General features: G+C 42.7%; 1 protein-coding gene across 4 annotated transcripts in view; it reads left to right on the plus strand.

Moving 5' to 3' along the window:
• Positions 1 to 20,551, plus strand: part of Slc10a7 (solute carrier family 10 member 7) — a 224,157-nt gene that overhangs the window by 2,695 nt on the left and 200,911 nt on the right. For 2 of the 4 annotated variants that reach the window (XM_013118862.3, XM_005077735.4), the window contains exons 2-4: positions 4,383 to 4,465; positions 10,957 to 11,093; positions 15,055 to 15,130. In XM_013118862.3, coding sequence (XP_012974316.1) covers positions 4,383 to 4,465; positions 10,957 to 11,093; positions 15,055 to 15,130 — 296 coding nt within the window. Of the gene's footprint in view, positions 1 to 4,382; positions 4,585 to 10,956; positions 11,094 to 15,054; positions 15,131 to 20,551 lie in introns of those variants that run through there. The other 2 variants (XR_005872821.1, XM_021231620.2) reach the window with 2 other exon arrangements.

The raw sequence follows: 20,551 nt of genomic DNA on the forward strand, positions 1-20,551 counted from the left end.
GAGAGAGAGAGAGAGAGAGAGAGAGAGAGAGAGAGAGAGAGAGAGAGAGAGAGAGAGAGAGAGAGAATGAATCACTATAAAGAGAACGCCCTGTAGAATAAAGCCTTTTTCTATTTTCTTAATTTTAGTCCAGAGGACCAGGGCAGAATCAACTAAATATTAGACATTGCATGTTTCTTCTAGGGTATTGCATGTGTAAAATCTGCTTGTCTTAAGGCCAGACAGCCGAGTGTTGGTGGCGCACACCTTTAATCCCAGCACTCGGGAGGCAGAGGCAGGCGGATCTCTGTGAGTTCAAGACCAGCCTGATCTACAGAGTGAGTTCCAGGACAGCTTCCAAAGTCGCAGAGAAACCCTGTCTCGAAAAACAAAACAACAAAAAAGGAAAAGCCAGACAGTTGGGATTTTTTTGTGTAGGTTGTTAGGTTGAGAGCTTCATTTTTTGTTACCATTTCAGCTGATGGTCTCTCGTAAATCCTGTTGAATAAAAAACAAAACTCAAAATAGATCAAGCAACTCTTTCACCGGGCTCCTCATTAACAAAACTTAAAGAACAAGGGCAGAAATGTCACTGAAAAATATTTCTCTTATAACTTTTTTTTTTTTAATTTGACACAGGTGTAGCCCTGCCTGCCCTGGAACTCACTCTGTAGACCAGGCTGGCCCCGAACTCACAGGGATCCGCCTGCCTCTGCCTCTTGAGTGCTGGGATTAAAGGCGTGCGCCACCACAGTCCCGCCCGGCCTTTCATCCTTATAGTCCCCTAAAACATCTCTTTTAGGTACCAAGCATGGGCTTTGCATGCTGGAAATGTGATTTGCTTTTTTAAAGACAGGATCTTTCTATAGAGCCCTGTCTATTTTGTAGCTTGCTATAAGAACAGCTATATGGCCTCTGCCTCCCAAATTCTGGGATTAAAGGTGTACACCACCACGCCTGGATAGAAATGTAAATTTTAGAAGTTTAATCTTTCTTTTTTCTTTTTCTTGGATTTTCGAGACAGGGTTTCTCTGTGGCCCTGTAGATCCGCCTGCCTCTGCCTGCCGAGTGGTGACTATCTAATCTGTTAGTTAGCTGCGTGCGGTGTGTGTATGGAGGTCAGATGGCAACGTGCAGGGGTCAGTCCTCTCCTACCATGGACTCTGCGGATTCAACTCTGTCTCGTTGGCGCCATGCAGCTTTACCCACTAAGCCGTCGTGTCGGGTCCAGGAGTTCATCTTTTAAATGCATCCACGATGATACACTCTCATAGACATGTTTTATTTTATTTAGTTAGCTTATTTATTTCATTGTTTGGGACAGGGTCTCATTACGTAGTTCTGGCTGGTTTGTTGATTAGGCTGGCCCCAAACTCACAGAGATCCACCTACCCGCCTCTGCCTCTCAGATTGAAAGTGTGTGTCACCACGTGGGGGGGGTAGGGGCATTCTCTTTTTAAAGAAAAGTTTTGGTACTTTTCATTTTACTTCTTACTAATTGCACCTATATCTGGTTTCATTCTTTGATGACTCAGCCCAGCCTTTTTTTGCTCATTTTCTTTTGTTTTATGGATGCTGTGTGTTGAGCCCAGCTTTGTGCAAGACGAATTACATCCCTGAGCTGTATGCCCCCCTCCCTCCCATCCTGTCCCTCCTTTCAGGGCTCATAACCTGTGGAGTATGGGCGAACTTCCAGGGACCAGCCCTTAAAGAACATCTGCACCCCTGCCAGAAGCCGTCAATTGTGGAGAGCTACACTTAAGCATCCTTGTTGCAATTTTTAAGAATTCTCTTGAATGGCTTCCTGTCTAGGCTGTTATTTTTTTTGGGGGGGTGGGGTGAGGTAGGGGTTGCATGTCTCCTTTTCAGTCACCTCCACAGTCAATTGGTAAATGAATCTGCAAGAAAATGGATGGACATAGAACCCTCTACTATTAAAGAAATTGAATAACTTTCCAGATGGGAAGAACTGTAATAGGTATTGGTGTAGATTAATTCATCTTTAGTTCACGATGCTTTTTAACTTAGTTATATTTCCTTAAAAAAAAAATATATATATATATATATATATATATATATATATATATATAAACAGTGCTGGGTAGTGGTGGCACACGCCTTTAATCCCAGCACTCGGGAGGCAGAGGCAGGCAGATCTCTGTGAGTTCAAGGCCAGCCTGGTCTACAGAGGGAGTTCCAAGACAGGCTCCAAAGCTGTATTTATTTTTTATTTTAATTCATTCATTTTTTGTTTTGAGACATTCTCTCACAATGTAGCCCTGGCTGTCCTAGCATTAGCTGTGTGTCTAGGCTGGCCTTCTCACAGAGACCCTCCTACCTTTTCTAGGATTGAAAGCATATGCCCAAAACCCTGCAGTTTTAGAATATTTTAGATGATGCTTGGAGGTGGGTTGACACAGATGAGGAATGGCTTCTATGGAATGTTACTGACTTTTTCAGCATTACAAAGAGTTTCTTCTCTCTTGCCCTTTAAAAGACTGGGTGAGGCAGGCAAGGGGCACACCCCTTTAGTCCTCTTCTTAAGGAGGCAGAGACAGGTGGACCTCTGAGTTCTAGGACAGTCCGAGCTCTATAGAGAGACCTTGTTTCAAGAAGCAAACAGCAACAACAAAATAAAAAGAATGGGTTTTAGAACTCAAAATGGCTTCATTTTTCTTAGTGGTCTGTTTTTCCTTTGATTGTTTGAGTTCCTTCCATTTTTGTTGATTAATATTTGCATTGTGTGTAAAGGTAAAGGCAACCACCAACTAACTGAACTTTATAGAGATCTAAATCTTACTGTTTTAGTGACCAGGAAGGTATGATCTTGAGCTTGGAAAAGGGACAGATTTCTATCCTAGTTTAAACTCATTGTTCTGTTTAAATATTTACCTGGTTTTCATTTCTGCACTGGGTGACCTTTACTAGTCTTGAAGAGTCCCAACTTGGGGCTACCTGTTAACCTTACCATTGTTTGTGTCAAGGAGGAGTCTTGGGTCTCTCTAATCTCCCTTTCTCCCCGAAAGGTCCATTGTAAGTAGCCTTGGAATAGCCCCACTACGTTTCTTGCGTTAGAATCATTTAGATGTGCATCTAGTATAACAAAAGTCCATGTGGCCTGTCTCTGGAATTTGGAATATTGGAAGAAAGTTCAGGATTAGTTCACTGAATCAGATGCCACATGTTATCTGTACACATACATCTTTGGAATTGTCTTTATCTTTTGCTTATAACCTTGTCGCTGGTTCTCTTAGACTGTTCTTCTAGAAATTCTGGAGGCACCCCTGTGGAAGAGCCTGAGGATAGGGACTGACAAAAAAGGGACTGGGTGGGAGCGAGAGTAACATGAGTTAAAATTCAGGTAGGATTTCTGGGAGCAGTCTACTTCTAAACTCTACCTCTTAGCTGACCTCTTTGGTTGCTGGCGTGTCTGCCTGCCCACCACTGAGAGAGAGGCTCAGCTCGGAAAGCGGTGTGCCTCTGTGAAAGTCTGTGCTGCCAACGGGACAAACACCTTTCACGCTTGTCTCTTGTGCTCCACTCTCCCAGGCTCAGCTAAGGGTTTTGCATCGATGCCAGGTATGGAATAGTTTACTGCATCGTTTGAGGGGATTCTTGCTTCTTTTATGTTGTCCTGCAAATATCTAAGATTTACTTGTGGCCTAACCAGTTTACGAATGAATAGTGATTTCTTTCGGAGTTTGGTCATCCATCTGTATACCAGTGATATCAGTGATTGTGATCGTGTAATTTGACATGAAGCAAACCTAATATAGCAACAGATTGCCTAAGCAATGCATCACAATGACAGAAATTTATTCCCTTAGTTCTGTAGGCCAGATGTCCAAAGGCTATGGGGAAATCCTCTTTCTTGCTTCTTTTAGCAAGGACCTTTGGCTCCCTTGGCGTGCGATATCATAACTCCAACCACTGTCCTGTTTTTACTGTGTGTCTGCATACAAACATCCCTCTCAGTACCAGTCACTGGGACTGCCTGCCATGCTGCCCGGTGGTAGAGTGCTTGGGTAGAGTGCTTGCCCAGCGTGTGTGGTCTGACTTCATCCCTGGTGCTGCAAACACATAAGCAGACAAGCAAACATGGGCAGTTGTTGAATAACTACCCAACTGCAGTAAAACCTCATCTTCATTTCCTGTACAGTAGTCCTGTTTCCCAGTATGGTCCCACTACACATACAGTGATATGAGAATTTCAGGAACACACATCTGAGCACCAAATAGTGTATCTCCCAGCTTCTTGGCCTGGGCGCCGTGACATGAGACATGATACGTCCACAGGAGATGCTTCACCTGGGGAGGACACTAATGGCGAAAGTAGTCTTTTTTCAAACAGACTCGTTTGCTGCAACTACTTTTCTAACCGCAACTTGTTGCTCTCTTTTTAGGACCGCTGAAGCCAGAGATAACTGTGTCCTACATTGCCGTCGCCACGATATTCTTTAACAGTGGACTGTCGTTAAAAACAGAGGTACTGTCACCTGCGGGCACACGAAGAGCCGTGCAGAGAAGCTAACTTGTCCCGGCTGCTGAGATTTCAGGGGCCTTTGTGAAGCTGCTTACTGTCTGCAGGCTTCACTGGGACAGAAGGTGACTTGACGAGCAGCAGGGCTAGCATGCTGTGTCTATATAGGAACTTCATGGGCACTGAGGACCCAGACATGGATTAGGATGCACGTTTTGTTGTATTTCTTTACTTTTGTTTTCTCCTTGAGACAGGGCTTCTTTGTAATAGCTCTGGCTGCCCTGGAACTCACTTTGTAGACCAGACTGGCCTCGAACTCAGAGCTCCACTTATCTCTGCCTCTTGAGTGCTGATATTAAACCATGCTTGGCTGAGTGTTTTGTTATTTTTTTTTAATTTTTTATTTTTTTGAGACAGGGTTTCTTTGTGTAATAGCTCTGGCTGTCCTGGAATTGTTCTGTAGACCAAGCTGCCCTCAAACTCATAGAGATCTGTCTGCCTCTGCCTCCAGAGTGCTGAGACTAAAGGCGTGCACCACCATCACCCAGGTTAATGACCATTCTTTTAATGAAGAAATTGGTATGAAAAATATTCTTATGAAGAGATGTAATCAAGGAAATAGAAAGTAAGAATAATACTACATCTCACAGAGAAAAGACATGTGGTAATAGTAACAATTAAAAATGCATTTTTTAAGCCGGGCGGTGGTGGCGCACGCCTTTAATCCCAGCACTCGGGAGGCAGAGGCAGGCAGATCTCTGTGAGTTCGAGGCCAGGCTGGACCGACAGCCTCCAAAACAATATAGAGAAACCCTGTCTCGAAAAAAACCAAAAAAAAAAAAAATGCATTTTTTAGCCAGCTGTGGTGGCACATGCTCCTAATCATAGCATCTTAGTTATTTTTCTGTTGCTGTAAAGAGACAATATGACCAAGGCAACTCTTTTTTTTTTTCTGATATTTGGGACAGGGTCTCTCTGTGGCTTTGGAGGCTGTCCTGGATCTCGCTCTGTAGACCAGGCTGGCTTGAGCTCAGAGATTTGCCTGCCTTTGCTTCTCCTGTGCTGGCATTAAAGTGTGTTCACCAACATACCTAGGCTCTTTTATTTTTTCCCCTAAGAAACAGCTTTAAGTCGTGTGTGTATGGGGGTATATGCCTTTGAACCCAGCACTCGGGAGGCAGAGGCAGGCGGATCTCTGTGAGTTCAAGACCAGCGTGGTCTACAAGTGCTAGTTCCAGGACAGCCTCCAAAGCTACACAAAGAAACCATGTCTCAAAAAACTTAAAAAAAAAAAAAAAGATAAAAACCAACAAACAAACAAACAAATAAATGCCTTTAAAAGTTAAAATTCTGGTTCAGCTTTGTGTCTCTGACTTTGTTTAGTATTATTAGGTTTTATTTATTTTTATCCTTTGACAGTTTCATGCATTTATACAGTGCGTCTTGATCATAGCCGCTCCCAGCTTCTCCATTCATTTCCCGACTGCAACCAACCCTTGCTTCAAGCGCCTCCAAGTCCCCTCCCCAGCCGTGGGCTTTTGACCCTGTTTACAGCGCCAGGCAAGAAGTCTTTCCTGTGGAGCGGGCCTTAAATGTAATTTTAAAGCGGTTGTCGGTTACCTTCATAGCAGTCATGCCATTATTGTTAGCACACAGATGGGGGGTGTCCTTGGGTGGGGGCCATGATGGATTCCATGGCAGGCGAGGGTGACTGAGGCAGACAGACAAACACGCCAGGCAGACAGAGCCTAGTGAGAAGTTTTATTAGAAGGGGGCGGGTTGGGGAAGGAAAGAGACAAGAGGTAAAGAGACAGAAAAAGGACAGAAGAGGGAGACAGGAAACGTCGGGTCTGCCCCGTGGGAACAGCGGGAAGGAGAGTGTGGAGAGCAGGAAGAGAAGAGAGTGGACAGAGAAGAACCTGAGAGAGAGTAAGTTGGCGGGGTCTGTCTTTTAAAGGGTCCTTTGCACCCTCGAGCAGACTACACCGCCATGGAACCCTGGGCTGACCAGGGCACTGACTGGGTGCATTCTGCCGGGGGACGGGCGGGCGGCACAGTGCCTCAATCCCCGTGATTATTACAGTGGTGGACACATCTGGGATAGCAGGTTTCCTCACACAGGGTCCAGAGCTAGATAGGTGATGACTTATCCTCCAGTGGCCTGCATTGCACCTTCTGGCACTGTGAAAGCCAGCCAGCCAAGAAGATTTTAGTTTCTTTATGTGCTATAACCAAAGTGCATACTGTCCTTAGCAATAGGGACTTACCCTGTCGTTACTGTCGTATAACCAAGAACTGTGGCAACAGCTTGTGTTGTTTGATGCACCTCTGGGGTTTCCCCAACCAAAAACTTGCAGGGAGATATCTCATTCCTGGCCTTGAGATTTTTCACTTAATAATCCATGTCTTCTAGGGGAAGCATGGTCCACAGATAAAGGGTGCACCCTTTCAAACACTATAGAAATGTGTTTGTAAGACTTGTTGGTTTTTATTTTATGTGTGTGGGTGTTTTGTCTCCATGTATATCTGTGCACCGTGTGTGTGTGTGTGTGTGTGTGTGTGTGTGTGTGTGTGTGTGTGTATGTGTGTGTGTGCTAGGTTATAGATCTGACACAGGATGCGTTTTCCTGTTCTTTTAACTGTAGACCTTTAGAAATGTTATTGGTTAGGGGCAGCCGTTGTTAGAGGGAGTGGGCTTTTTCTCTGAACACCCGAGTTCTGCAGCTGGCTCTGCATGTGGGCAAGCGCTGCAGAGAGGTGTCTGCTATGGGCGGCGCTGGCCTTGGCTCTTGCTTTGTGGAGCAGCTGCCTCCCAAAGTCTCTGCTTGGGCCGTTGCTCCAACTGCTTCCCCTGGCGTTGTCAATGGCTACCACTGTTATTTATGCCATGGGGTATCTGGCAAGGGACTTCATGTTTCTTACTCTTCAGCTTCTTATTATTGTTATCCTGTAAAGCAGCCAGCTTTGTGGGTTGTAAGAGTTGATGGAGGAAAATGTCCCAACATCAGCCTTCCTCTGAGGATCGACTCCTGTGAGCACCCAGGAAGCCTTCAGAGGTACCTAGCTAATTTGGGTGTAATGATGAAGTGCTTTGATCCTGTACTTTATTGTGGTATATGAGTAGCCAGCAAAGCCATTTCCTCCATCAAAGACTGTTTTCAAGCCAGCACAACAGTCAGTCAGTTGTTTTTTTTTTTTTTTTTTTTTTTTTGGTTTTTTTGAGACAAGGTTTCCCTGTGGCTTTGGAGGCTGTCCTGGAACTAGCTCTTATAGACCAGGCTGGTCTCGAATTCACAGAGATCTGCCTGCCTCTGCCTCCCGAGGGCTGGGATTAAAGGTGTGAGTCACCACTGCCTGGCATGGATCTATGATTTTTTATGATTGTTATTATTTTCTATCTTATTTGGTTCTAGGATAGTATATTTTTGTTCACTTGAGTCTATTTGAAAGCATTTGTTTGTCCCACTCAGCTTTGGTGTATGGAATGTTACTCATACAGTGATTTGATGATGCATAATCTAAAACTATATTCTATATAAACATAAATATGGCATTTATTTAAATATTTATGCATTATATATATTTATATAAATATTGTATTTATATATTTTACTTTGTGTTTGTGTGTGTGTGTGTTTGTGTGTACACATGTGTACACACATACATGTGCACATGTGGAGGCCAGGGCTTGATGTCTGGTGACCTCTGTCGCTCTCCACATGAGTTTGGGGTGGGTTTCTCACTGAGCCCAGGTTTACCAGTTGGCTAGCCTGGCCGCCTTTTGAATGCACTCCCGAGCTCTGCCCGTTTCTACTCCCTCCCGTCCATGTACATTTGCCACACCCAGTGTTTTACGTAGGTGCTGGGGATCCAAGTTCAGGCCTTTATGCTTGTATTGCAGGCACTTGACAAACTGACCCATCTTCCCAGCCCATTTTACTACTTTATGAGAATCATAAAGGGGCCTAAGCTAATGCAACATTAAACCTTCAGTTTTTTGTTTCTTTGTTTTTCGAGGTGGGAGTTCTCTGAGTAGCTCTGGCTGTCATAGAACCTGCTCTGTAGACCAGGCTGACCTCAAACTCATAGATATCTGCCTGCCTCTGCCTCCTTGGAATTAAAAGCATGCACAACCATTGCAGTTTTAGTTTCTGACAATTGGTTTCTAATTTTTGAAAAGTTTGAAATGATTTTGGAAATTTTGTGTTTAGCCAATGTAGTAGTTGCTAATTACACCTTTAGGACCAAAATTTCGGACAGACATAAGCTCAGAGAAGAGAGGCTAATTTGGGCTCACGGTTCCAGCTTCTCCTGCCAGGGACAGCACAGTCAGGCAGCTTTCACCAGCAGGGATGTGTATGGAGGCCATTCACAACATGGTAGACTGGAACCAAGGCCCAGGCTCTAACCTTCCAAGGTCTACTTGTGCCAGACACCATTCCCTCTTAGTGATTCCAAACCCTCTGAAAGGAATGAGCCTGTGGGGAGACTGTACATGGTCCAACCTTAATGTCCAACTTCAAGCCTACATTTTCAGAGAACTTGTAATAGACTGTGGCAAGGTCAGTTCATTTAAACAGATACTTAAGGTTTGTTCCTACAGAGCTAGCTCAGAGCCTGCACAAAAGTCCGGAATAGGGCAGAATAGACAGGCTTTTCTTTATTTTTCTAAACTGGTGATGGTTTTTGAAATCCTATTAGCTGAAAAGAAAATACAGCAAGTTCTAAGCTTTTGGTTCATGCGACTTGTTTCAAGCCAAGAGCTCTGATGCTGAGTCTCAGAAGGGAAGGCCTAACAAGGGCTGGAAGGGAAATTGATGCATAATTAACATATTTCTGCATCCTAGTCAGAACCCTGGTTTCAAGCATCTCTTGATGCTCCTTGAGGCTCTGCTATAGTGTGGAGTGGAATTTGACCTGTATTATGTGTAAGTGAACAAACTGTCTCATGTAGCCACTTTTTAGTTATTCATGATTGTATACTCAAGCATATGGCCTTAAATTCACATAGGCATGTATGGAATAATGCTATCTGGGGTTCTGTAGGGCTATTTGCTTTCTACTTTCTGTTTTCTTATTTTTGTGTGTCTATATGCATGTTTATGTCCCTGTGTATGTATGTATGCATGCTTGTGTACCCATGTGTGTGCCTGTATGTGTGTATGCTTGTTTGTGTGCCTATGTGTGTGTTTGTATATCTATGTTTGCCTGTGTTTCGTGTGTGTGTGTGTATGTGTGTGTGTTTGTGTATATCTATGTTTGCCTGTGTGTTTCGTGTGTGTGTATGTTTGCCTGTGTTTCGTGTGTGTGTGTGTGTGTGTTTATGTATATCTATGTTTGCCTGTGTGTTTTGTGTGTGTGTATCTATGTTTGCCTGTGTGGTGTGTGTGTGTGTGTGTGTTTGTGTGTGTGTGTGTGTGAGAGAGAGAGAGTGAGAGAGAGAGAGAGAGAGAGAGAGAGCTTCCAGTATTCTTTTATCCTAGGGTTACAAGTACATGACAACATGCCTGGCTTTTTAAAGATGAGTTCTGGGGATCAAAGTCAGGTCTTGGTGCTTGCAGTGGGATGGGGTGGGAGCTCTGCATGTGGGACCCCAGGCCTTGTCCAAAGATGATGTGCACTCTGCTCCTGAGCATGTTCAGCACATTTAGCGTTTCTTGAGTGAAGGGACCAGTTGCCAGCCTTTGGCACAGCTTGTCCTAAGTACGGCCTCCTCCTCCATCCTTGGCACCAGTGAGTTCATGGGCAGCTTAGGCTCCTTCCAGCCTTTCGCAGGTTCTCCTGTGGGTTAGGGTTTTTATTTGTTTGTTTGTTTGTTTTGTTTTTTGTTTTTACTCTCTGACAAATACCTGAGGTATATAGTCTAGAGGAAAGAATGGTTATTTTGGCTCATGGTTTCATAGATTTCCGTCACTTGGGCTGTAGTGAGGCTGACTGTTGTGGTGGAGGAGGGATTGCTTGTCTCATGGTGGAGAGGAAGCAGGTTCACTGGGAGGAAGCCCTGCTTAGGTTGACTCTTTTTTTAAAAATTTTTTTTTTGAGACAGGGTTTTCTGTGTAGCCTGGCTGTCCTAGAACTCACTCTGTAGACCAGGCTTCTAACTTAGAAATCCGCCTGTCTCTGCCTCCCAGGGGCTGGGATTAAACATATGTGCTACCACTGCCCAGCTTAATGTAGGTAAAAGTGTTTTATTTCTATTATCAACAATCTTTGAATCTATACCATGCTAATGCTAGTTCACTTTTACTGTACTGTTCAGAAATGTACAGATGCGAATTCTTGGAGCATGTTACGTATTTGAAGGAAATCAGACAGCTCAGAGATTTTATACGAAGCTTTAGTAATCATTGTCGTGCTTCTTATAGCCTCTTTCTGATACACAGGCCTGTAGAGACCTAAGGTCTGAGACATTTGCGGAGGTAAGGGCCATGACATCACTTGAGTAGCGCTCTCTTTGCATTGTTTTTCTTACGTCACCTCGTGTCCTTCACCCCCAGGAGCTGACCAGCGCACTGGTGCACTTGAAACTGCATCTTTTCATCCAGATCTTCACACTTGCCTTCTTCCCAGCAGCAGTATGGCTCTTTCTTCAGCTCTTAGCCGTCACGCCCATCAATGAGTGGCTTTTAAAAGGGTATGTTTAAACCTTTTGACTGGTATTCTTTTAATGGGGCAGCTCTAGTGACATTATCGTTTCTATAGCAACTGCAAACTAAAGGACTTGCATTATAAGGAGACCACCACCTTTTAAACACTGTTAAAGCAGTAAGAGTTTGATCAGAGGTTCAGGGAAGAATTGTTTAGCAGAATCTTAAAGTAGATCCCTGTGCCTAATTTTAAGGTTCCCCAATGGACACTTTCTGGGCACTTGAAGTGAGCAGGAGAGGAGCTAGGGATCTGGCTCTGTGTGGCGTGCTCTCTTATGCACGCATGAGGACCTGAGCATGCCAGTTTCCCCCAGGTTGTAGGAGATTGGAGCATTGATAGGTCTTGCTAACCACCAGCTTGGTTCCAGGCTCAGCCCCTGTCTCAAGGGAATAATAACATGGAGATTGAGAGTGGATTACAGCTGATGTTCTCCTATGTTTTCTGGGCCTGCACAAACACATGCACCCATGCCTGTTTCACAAAAGTGAACATCAGAAGATACTAGAGGGTTCCAGATGTGTCTGCATGGGAATGTAGGCTGGCAACTGGTGCCTTACCGTGAATATTTTTATCTTTTCAAGTTATCATGTTTAATGAAAAGAATTTAGCAATTGAAAACTAATTAAACTAATTTCAATCTAACCTCACTTCAGTGTCATGTTATAGCTGGTAACACCAACCTCAGAGCTGAGAGGTTGCCCTCTGACCGTCTGACACTTCATGTGACTTTCAATAAAATTATCTCATAGACAATTAACCTGCTTTTCTCTGTATAAATTAGGACAACCACACTTTAACCACATACTTGATAATGATGTTGACTGCATCAAAGTTTTCTATCCAGGGTGCGATTTCTTTGTTATCCATTTAGCCCTGCCCTGTGCCATGGATTATTTCAGATGTTGCAGAAAGGACAGCAGACAAAAGTGGCCCTATGCTAATGCGTTGTCGCAGAGGCGACACCTAGAGTAGACACTCAGCCATCGGTAGGAAGGACATGATGAATGGTCACGTTGGAGGGAAACGGTGCCGTGGGGTTGTGTGGGTAGGCTGCTGGTGGGCCTGGTTCTTCCCAGAGTTCTTGGCACAGGAAACAGTGGACAAAGGCATTCAGGCCGAAACAAGCCCGGGGTGTTTAGATAGGTTCAGTAAAGCAGCCCAGTGGGCATGTCTCGGTCATGTTTCGAAGGACAATAGGAGCTGAAGGTTTTGAAAGATATGCAGGTGCTGAATGAATACACAGTCTTGTCAACCACAGCCCTGTGTCCAGATCTTATTCTGGGTGCTGTAGGAAGCTGCTTCCAGGGCTGCCAGGAGAGAAGCAGGTGATACGACTCCTGCTTGCATGGGAATCTTCTGGCTGTGACGTGGCTGGTAGAGGGGCTTGAGATGAAATGAGGGAAGTAAGTATGGAGGCCAGCGGAATGTGGGAGCGCAGCAGAGGAATGATTATGATAGGATAGATTGGAAATTAGAGTTCTTGTGACCTCTGTATGGGGTGGGAGGCTGTGGCAGTCGCCAGGAGATCAAGGCTTCGGGGCTGGGGTGAATGGCAACTTGGTTTACTGAGCTAGGGGACACTGATGGCCTAGGAGTAGAGAGGGATAAGGAATGCACTTTTCACTGTATTGTGTTTCTGAGAAGGGGCAGGACCCTCGCCAGGAGAGGTAAAATGCCACATCAGTAAGAAAACTTCAATTTCAGAGCAACGATGTCATTCTGTGTACTAAGAATCAGGAAGTACTGAGCATCTGCTCTGTGTGGGGCATGAAGGCGTAGGAAGATGTTCTTTATTTTCCTTAGGGAACTCCCAATCCAGTTGACTACATACAAGATGCATGTGTTGTTTATACATGCTTACATGTGCTTCTGTGAATGATAGGACATACCAGTTAAAGATTTCTCTAGAGTCAGCACCTTCACCCCTCAGGATGTTAAAGGAGCCCACACATGCTCTCCCTCCTCTAGAGAAATCTCTTCTCAAGTCCCCTGTCCTCCCTTGGCCTCCCCAGTTTGAGTAGACACACTAGTATGTTTGTGTTCTGGTTCGTTCTTCTGTTGCTATGGTAAACACCATGACTAGTAGCGACGTGGGAAGGAAAGGGTTCATTTCATTATACTTTCAGGTGATAGCTTGTCATTAAGGGAAATCCAAGCAGGAACTGAAGCAGAGACCATGGAAGAATGCTGCTCATTGGCTTGCTCCCTGTGACTTACCTTTCTTATACCCAGGCCTACTTGCCTAGGGATGGTGCTGCCCATGGTGGCCTAGGTTCTCCTACATCATGTAGTAATCGAGAAAACACCCTGCAGACAGTGCTGTTGGCCAATCTGGTTGACACCTTTCCTCAATTGAGGTTCCTTTTTCCAAGGCTGTGTTAAGTTGACAATACAAACTCATCAGTCCAGTTAGGTTAAGGAGTAGGATAAATGAAAGGAGCAGGGTGGGCTTGGCACCATCAGCAGTGTGTGAGCATCCAGACATGCGTGACAAGTCTCTAGTCAGGGATGCTGACAGCAGTCTTGGTGTTGGTCTGCAGTTTATTTATAAGCAGCACACTACTCCAGGGTTCAAAGGAGGTCATGAGATGAAAGGGCTTAATTTACTCTGGAGCTCTGTTGTCTATCAGGGCTATCATTAATAATAAGGCATAATATCTACTTGATATGTTCTGCTGGCACAGTACTAGGGAGACTGAGGCTGGAAGATTAGGAATTTCAGCTATCCTGGGTTACATGGTGAGTTCAGGCTAGACCAAGTCTCAAAAAAAAAAAACCCAAAAAACAAACAAACAAACAAAAAACCAGCCAGCCAGTCAATCAATCAAACAAACAAACAAAGCAAATCTTCCCAGATCTTTGTTCTTACTTTGAGGGACAGGCCTCAATGTGTCACCCACGCTGGCCTCTCCTGACTATGTCTGTGTCTCCAGTGTTCTCAGTGAGCTTTCCTCCTGGTTAGGCCATAGTCTGGTCAAACCCTGGGGGATGCCCTTCAGTTTCAGTCCTTACATTTACTGCCTGTAGTTTGGTTTGCCCGACCTGCAGTTGATTTTCTACACTGACTGAGAGACTAGACTTACTCCTGTGACTATGGACGTATGGACACAATTTAATAAAAACAGTGAAGTGTGAGATTATGTCAGTGCCTCAAATAACTACAAAGTGAGAGTGTTGTTTGAGAGATGAACGTGGAGAATTGTAAAATGTTAACTTCTTTTCAAATATTTTGAGTTTTAAAGGCTGTCTTGAGGCTTTATTTTTTTTAACCAAAAGATCTTCTTTAAAAATACAAGGAAGATTTTCTTTTGTGACAAAGGTTTATTGTGTTGCCTATATTGTCTTTGAACTCATGCTCCTTCTGTCTCACCTTCCAATGAGCTGGGACCAGGGGTGTGTACTAGTTCCAGGGGACGATAACTATGGCAGTATCCCAAGATTATAGTATCTATTTTGATTTTCACTCAGTGACTCCATTTACTACAACCTGGTTCTCTTTTGAACTCCATAATCAAAATTTATTGATTATGTGTGTGTGTGTGAGTGTGTGAGTGTGTGTGTGTGTGAGTGTGTGTGTGTCTTAATGAGAAAGGGTCTCATGTATTGCTGGAATGGATTGTAGGCCTGCCTTAGTTTGAAGGATAAAACCCAGGGTATTGTGCATGTGGAACAAGCACTCTGACAGCTGAACTAAACTCCAGGCCCTCAAAGTTTAAGCTACATAAAAAATAAAACCTTTAAGCCTATATAAGTTATGAGCTCTCAGAGCCCATACATTTACCATATCTCCTAATCCATGTTGTTCCATAGTTTCTAAGCTGAACAGGGAGAGTGTATCAACAAACACTATATTCTTTGTTCAGCTCTGCTGTTTTAGAACTAATTAGTGGAAATTATCTATCACTGGAAATGAGCTATTTACAATTGGATTTTCTCTTATTTTTCAGTTTGCAGACAGTAGGTTGCATGCCTCCCCCTGTGTCCTCCGCCGTGATTTTAACCAAGGCAGTTGGTGGAAATGAGGTGAGTCACGGGGGTAACCTTATTTAAACACTAGTGTGTGCTGTGCTTCTGTGGGATTCAAGACTGCGCTTTGGACGTAAAATAATCATTTCAGAAAACTCATGTGAGCCGCTTAAGAAAGACATGGCTGTTTGCATGCATTGGGCCGAGGCTAAAATTGGTGATGCGTGGAACTAGAATTCACAGGGAAGTGCAGGGGGGCGGAGATGGTGACCTTCCTGTCTCAGTAGGGAGCTGGGGGGTGCAGCACAGATGGGTCCAAAGAAAGGGACCCTTGCTACCAACCTCACTGACCAGGTTGTGGCCACTTCCTCAAAAAACAAAAAGATAAACTAATAAATTGAATTGCTGGGTTTAGCATGTTTATAAATGTAGATGAGTTCAAAGAAATTACCTATCTGGCTAAAGACTGCTCCCAGCAGTTGCAGATGTTTCTTCCTTGAAGAAAGGGTTCTGGGACATCACGCTGAGGATCCTGCCTCCATTTTTATCTGTGCAGGAAGTGCTCTTGGGGAAGATATATTAGGTTTCCCATTTCTTTCCTAGGGTTTTGCTTCCTAAGCATGAGTTATAATTTTCATCCGTTTTTAAAAATACCTAATCTAATGCCTGCCACATTCTTTTGAAAATTACATGTGATAAACTATACACATATATATCATTTATTGATGCTGCAACGATAAACGGCACACTTACTGAAAGTATAAGTAAGTATTTATTGTAGAAATTACTCACAAGAGACAAACAAGTAATCCAGATGAGTTGAGTAGTTTTCTACCGCCGAACTGGAAGCCGGAAAGCCAGAAAAGACAGCGAGACTTCTGCTGTTCAGTCTTTCATACCTTCCTCCGTATCGCCCCTAGCCATGCCCAAAAGTGGTCCTAGCTAGTGACATAGTTCACCGCCTACGTCCATATACGTCTTTAGTCATGCCTAAAGTGGGTGTGGTTAGCAGTGTGGTAAACTGCTCTTTTATTACCTCATCTGTATGCAACTAAATAAGTCACATGGCTAATGGCAGAGCACTTTTCCTCCTACAATTCCCCTTTTAGTCTAAAAAGGATATTTAAACTTAAAACAACTAACTTGGGCTGGGCGGTGGTGGTGCACGCCTTTAATCCCAGCACTCGGGAGGCAGAGGCAGGTGGATCTCTGTGAGTTCAAGGCTGGGCTGGACCGATAGCCTCCAAAACAATACAGAGAAACCCTGCCTCGTAAAAACCAAAAAAACCCCAAAACAAACCAAAACAAAAAAAAACAACTAACTGTGTCAATGAACAAAATGTATCAAACATCTATCCCATCTAAACCTAAATTTATCTGAACCCCTCTTTCCAATCCCAACTCTAAAATAATGGAAAACTAACACTAACAGGTGTAAACTATCCTATAATATCAATAGTAGGGAGAGGGGGTGTGGAATTCTCAAAACTACTTCCTGCTGAGATGGGACGATGACAATCTCATGGGGACCTGTGAGAAGAAAAATGTTAGTGTAACAAAATCTTCAGTAGATCAGACAGTCTCTGTATGGCACGAGATGCTTGATTAAAGTTCCTGACTGGAGTTTTAGTGTTGATTGAAGCTCTCCTCTGAAGCTCTGGCCAGAATGTAGAAGGTGTGCTGTTTCAGTTCCTTGGTCTGTAGTTGTGTCGAGTGATGTAGTTTCAGGCCAGTTTCAGGATAGTGCTTGTCAGGTGGAGTCAATGATGTGGGGCAGTTCAGATGCCTCCAGTCGAATCAGGTGGAGTCAAGGAAGTGGATCCTCATTCTCTTTCTGAAGCAGTTGAAGATTGCTGCCAGGAAATCCCTTGTTCTCTGGAAAACTCAAACATTAATGTTAACAAAGAAATATTTTAACTTTTATATGTATGCATACCGGAAGAGGCGACAATAGGGAAGATAGTAAACATGAAGGAAATTAGACTTTTCAGAAAAAGAAATTCACAAATAGCAGTCCCTAATTTTGTTTCTTCTGTCTTACATCAATGGCTCTTTGATATAATACAGAAATTCTGAATTTTATTTAAATAATATACTTGAATTTAGAGTAGGAGAGCCAATCCAACTCCAAAGCCAGCTTCAGTTAAATGAATGGGGACTGAGGTATGTGAAGAAATAAAGATAAAGGGGTACTATGAAAAAACAATATAGAGAGATTTAGACTTTGATACCACACAGTGAGTTTCTGTTTGTTTGATGGTCCTCAGGGAAGCTATTCATTCTTCTTCAGGAATCTATATGTCCAGTATTCTTTGCTGAGTTTACCTGTGAAGACAAAAAACAAAACACTTCTCTTTCCTTTTATGAGGTCACTTTACCCATGGTAGAATGTGATTTTGTAGATGAGCTGTTACCTTTCCTCCTCCTGAGATATCTTCTTTTCTGATCGAATCTTAATTTTGATGGAACCCAAAGTTTTTCTTCTCCTATGGAAACAAAAGCAAAATCCCTTCCCCAACGTAACACATATCCTGGTTTCCAGACTGAGGTCATAACATCCTTAAAATACACTGGTTGGTTCAGTTCAGAAGTCTTCTCTGTAGTCCAGTGTCTTTCTGCTGCAGTTTGTCCTTTTTCATCAGCATTAAGAAAATTCAACATTAGTAAAGCATTATGTAACCTGTGTTTGGGGGTCTTTGTTCCCCCTGGCTGTTTATGAAGCATCTCTTTTAAGGTTCAGTTAGATCTTTCAACCACTGCTTGTCCTGTGGGATTGTAAGGTATACCAGTTATATGTTTTATATTATAATATTTGATAAATTGTTCAAATTTACTGGAGACATATGCTGGAGCATTGTCAGTTTTTATTGTTTTAGGTATACCTATAACAGCCATCACCTCTAAGAGGTGTGTAATAACAGAATCAGCTTTTTCAGAGCTGAGGTCAGTAGCCCAGTGGAAGCCTTAGAACGTGTCTATGGTATGGTGTACATATTTCAAACTGCCAAATTCTGGGAAGTGAAATACATCCATTTGCAAAAGTTCATTTCTGTCAATACCTTTAGGATTACAACCTGCTGGTAATGGAGTTTGATTGTAGAATGAGTAACTGGGGCAATGTCTTACTATTTCTTTGGCTTATTGCCAGGTGATAGAAAAATCCTTCTTTAAACCTTTGCTGTTAACATGGTGTTTCTTATAAAATTCTGAAGCTTCCAACACATTAGCTATTAATAAACAATCAATTCCATCATTGCCTTGTGCCAGAGGACCTGGCAGACCTGTATGAGAACTGATGCGTGTTATATATATAGGATGAGTCCTGTTTCTGATGGTTTCCTGTAATTGTAAAAACAATGAGGTTAATTCTGTACTATCAGGAACAAATTCTGCAGTCTCAATGTGCAAGACAACTCTCTCTGCATACTGACAATCTGTGACTATATTGAGAGTCTTTAAGTACCATGAGAATGGCATATAACTCTGCCTTTTGTACGGAGTTGTAAGGGCTTTGATCTACTTTATTTATATTTCCTGATTTATACCCTGCCTTACCTGATTTGTTTGCATCCGTGTAGAAGGTAAGAACTCCAGAAATAGGTGTTTGCCTCACGATACGCGGAAGAATCCAAATTGTTTCTTTATGAATTTGATTCTCTCTCTTTTGGGATAGTTGTTACTAATAGTTCCCAGATAGTCACTGCAAGCTATTTGCCAATACTCATTATCCTTCCATAAGGAGGAAATTTCCTCATTAGTTAAAGGTACAATAATTTCAGCTGGGTCTTTCCCAGTCAGTTGACGAAGCCTTAACTTACCTTTTAATATCAAATTTGAAATCTTTTCTATATATGTTTTCAATTTTTTATCCTGTTTATGTGGCAGAAATACCCATTCTAGTATGATGTCTTCCCTCTGCATTAATATTCCTGAGGGGTATTCTCTAGATGGTAAAATAACCAGAATACAGTCCAGTTTTGGATCCACATGATCCACATGTGCTTCTAATATTCTCTTTTCTACCCATCATAATTCTTTTTTCAGCCTCAGCTGATAGTACTCATGGGCTGTTTAGGTCTTTATCTCCTTTAAAAGCCATTTTCAGGTGTTTTAAATCATGCTCTTCTACACCGATAATTGTCTATAATTCAGAGATTTCTCTTCTGATCTGTACTTTCTGCGGTCTAATTTTCTGAGAGCCTATCTTACAACCTAAATAGTTAATAGAATCTCCTCTTTGTATTTTTTCTGGGGCAATTTTTAATCCGCAGCAAGGCAAAGTTTCATTTATTGCTTCAAACATCTTTTCCGAAGTATCCTTATTTGAATCAGACAGTAGTATGTCATCCATATAATGATATATTAATGAATGTGGAATTTTTTTACGAATTATTTCTAGAGGTTTATGCACAAAATATTGACACAAAGATGGGCTATTAACATACCTTGAGGCAGCACTTTCCAGTGTAATCTCTGTACCGGTCGGGAATTATTATAGGTAGGTACTGTGAAGGTGACCTTTTCGCTGTCATTTTCTTGTAACGGTATGGTGAAGAAGCAATCTTTTAAGTCTATTAACTATAATTGGCCAATCCTTAGGTATTACCAAAGGTAACAGCATCCCAGGTTGTAGAGACCCCATAGGCTGAATTACCTTGTTGATGGCTCTAAGATAAGTAACCATTCTCCACTTACCAGACTTCTTGAAAACAAAAACAAGGTGAATTCCATGCACTAGTTGATTCCTCAATATGTCTAGCATCTAGCTGTTCCTGAACTAACTTCTCCAAAGCATCTAACTTCTCAGATGTCATAGGCCATTGACCCACCCAGACATGTTTATCTGTCAGTCATTTTAAGGGTAGAGCTTTTGGTTGCTCTGTAGTTTTGGCACTAGCATCCTGTTTCTGTACAGTCTGTATGTTTTTTATCTGTTTTCTGTACTGCCTTACTGTATTCTTTCTATCAACAAGAGCTTGTCTATAATTCCTAGCTGATACAGAAGGAATGTTAATCTGCGTATTCCATTGCTGTAATAGATCACCACCTCAGATGTTTATAGCAATATCTGCAACATATGGCTTTAACCTTCCTCTCTGTCCTTCTGGCCCAATAAAGCCAATTCATCTAATGCTCTGTTTAACTTGAGATAGGGTTCCAATCCCTAAGAAGTGAATGTTAACCTCTTTTAAAGGCCAAATTGAGGGCCAAGATTTATGATGGTGATGTCATTTCCAGTGTATAAAATGCCATTAATCACCGTATTATTTACTTTAACTGGTAACTTGGGTCTATGATATTGTATAGAAGTTTGCCAAAATGTACGTTTTGTATTTCCTTCTGATATAATTGATTCATCCTCTGGAACTAATGTATTATCCAGTTCCGTATTATTTACAATGGGCAGTGGATCTTCTAATTGTCCTGGGAGAGGCTGTCCTCCACTCTCACTGGGAATGACCGTAGGTGAGGGCATAG

Source organism: Mesocricetus auratus, unplaced genomic scaffold (assembly GCF_017639785.1).
Source record: "Mesocricetus auratus isolate SY011 unplaced genomic scaffold, BCM_Maur_2.0 Super-Scaffold_100041, whole genome shotgun sequence".
Classification (NCBI taxonomy): domain Eukaryota; kingdom Metazoa; phylum Chordata; class Mammalia; order Rodentia; family Cricetidae; genus Mesocricetus; species Mesocricetus auratus.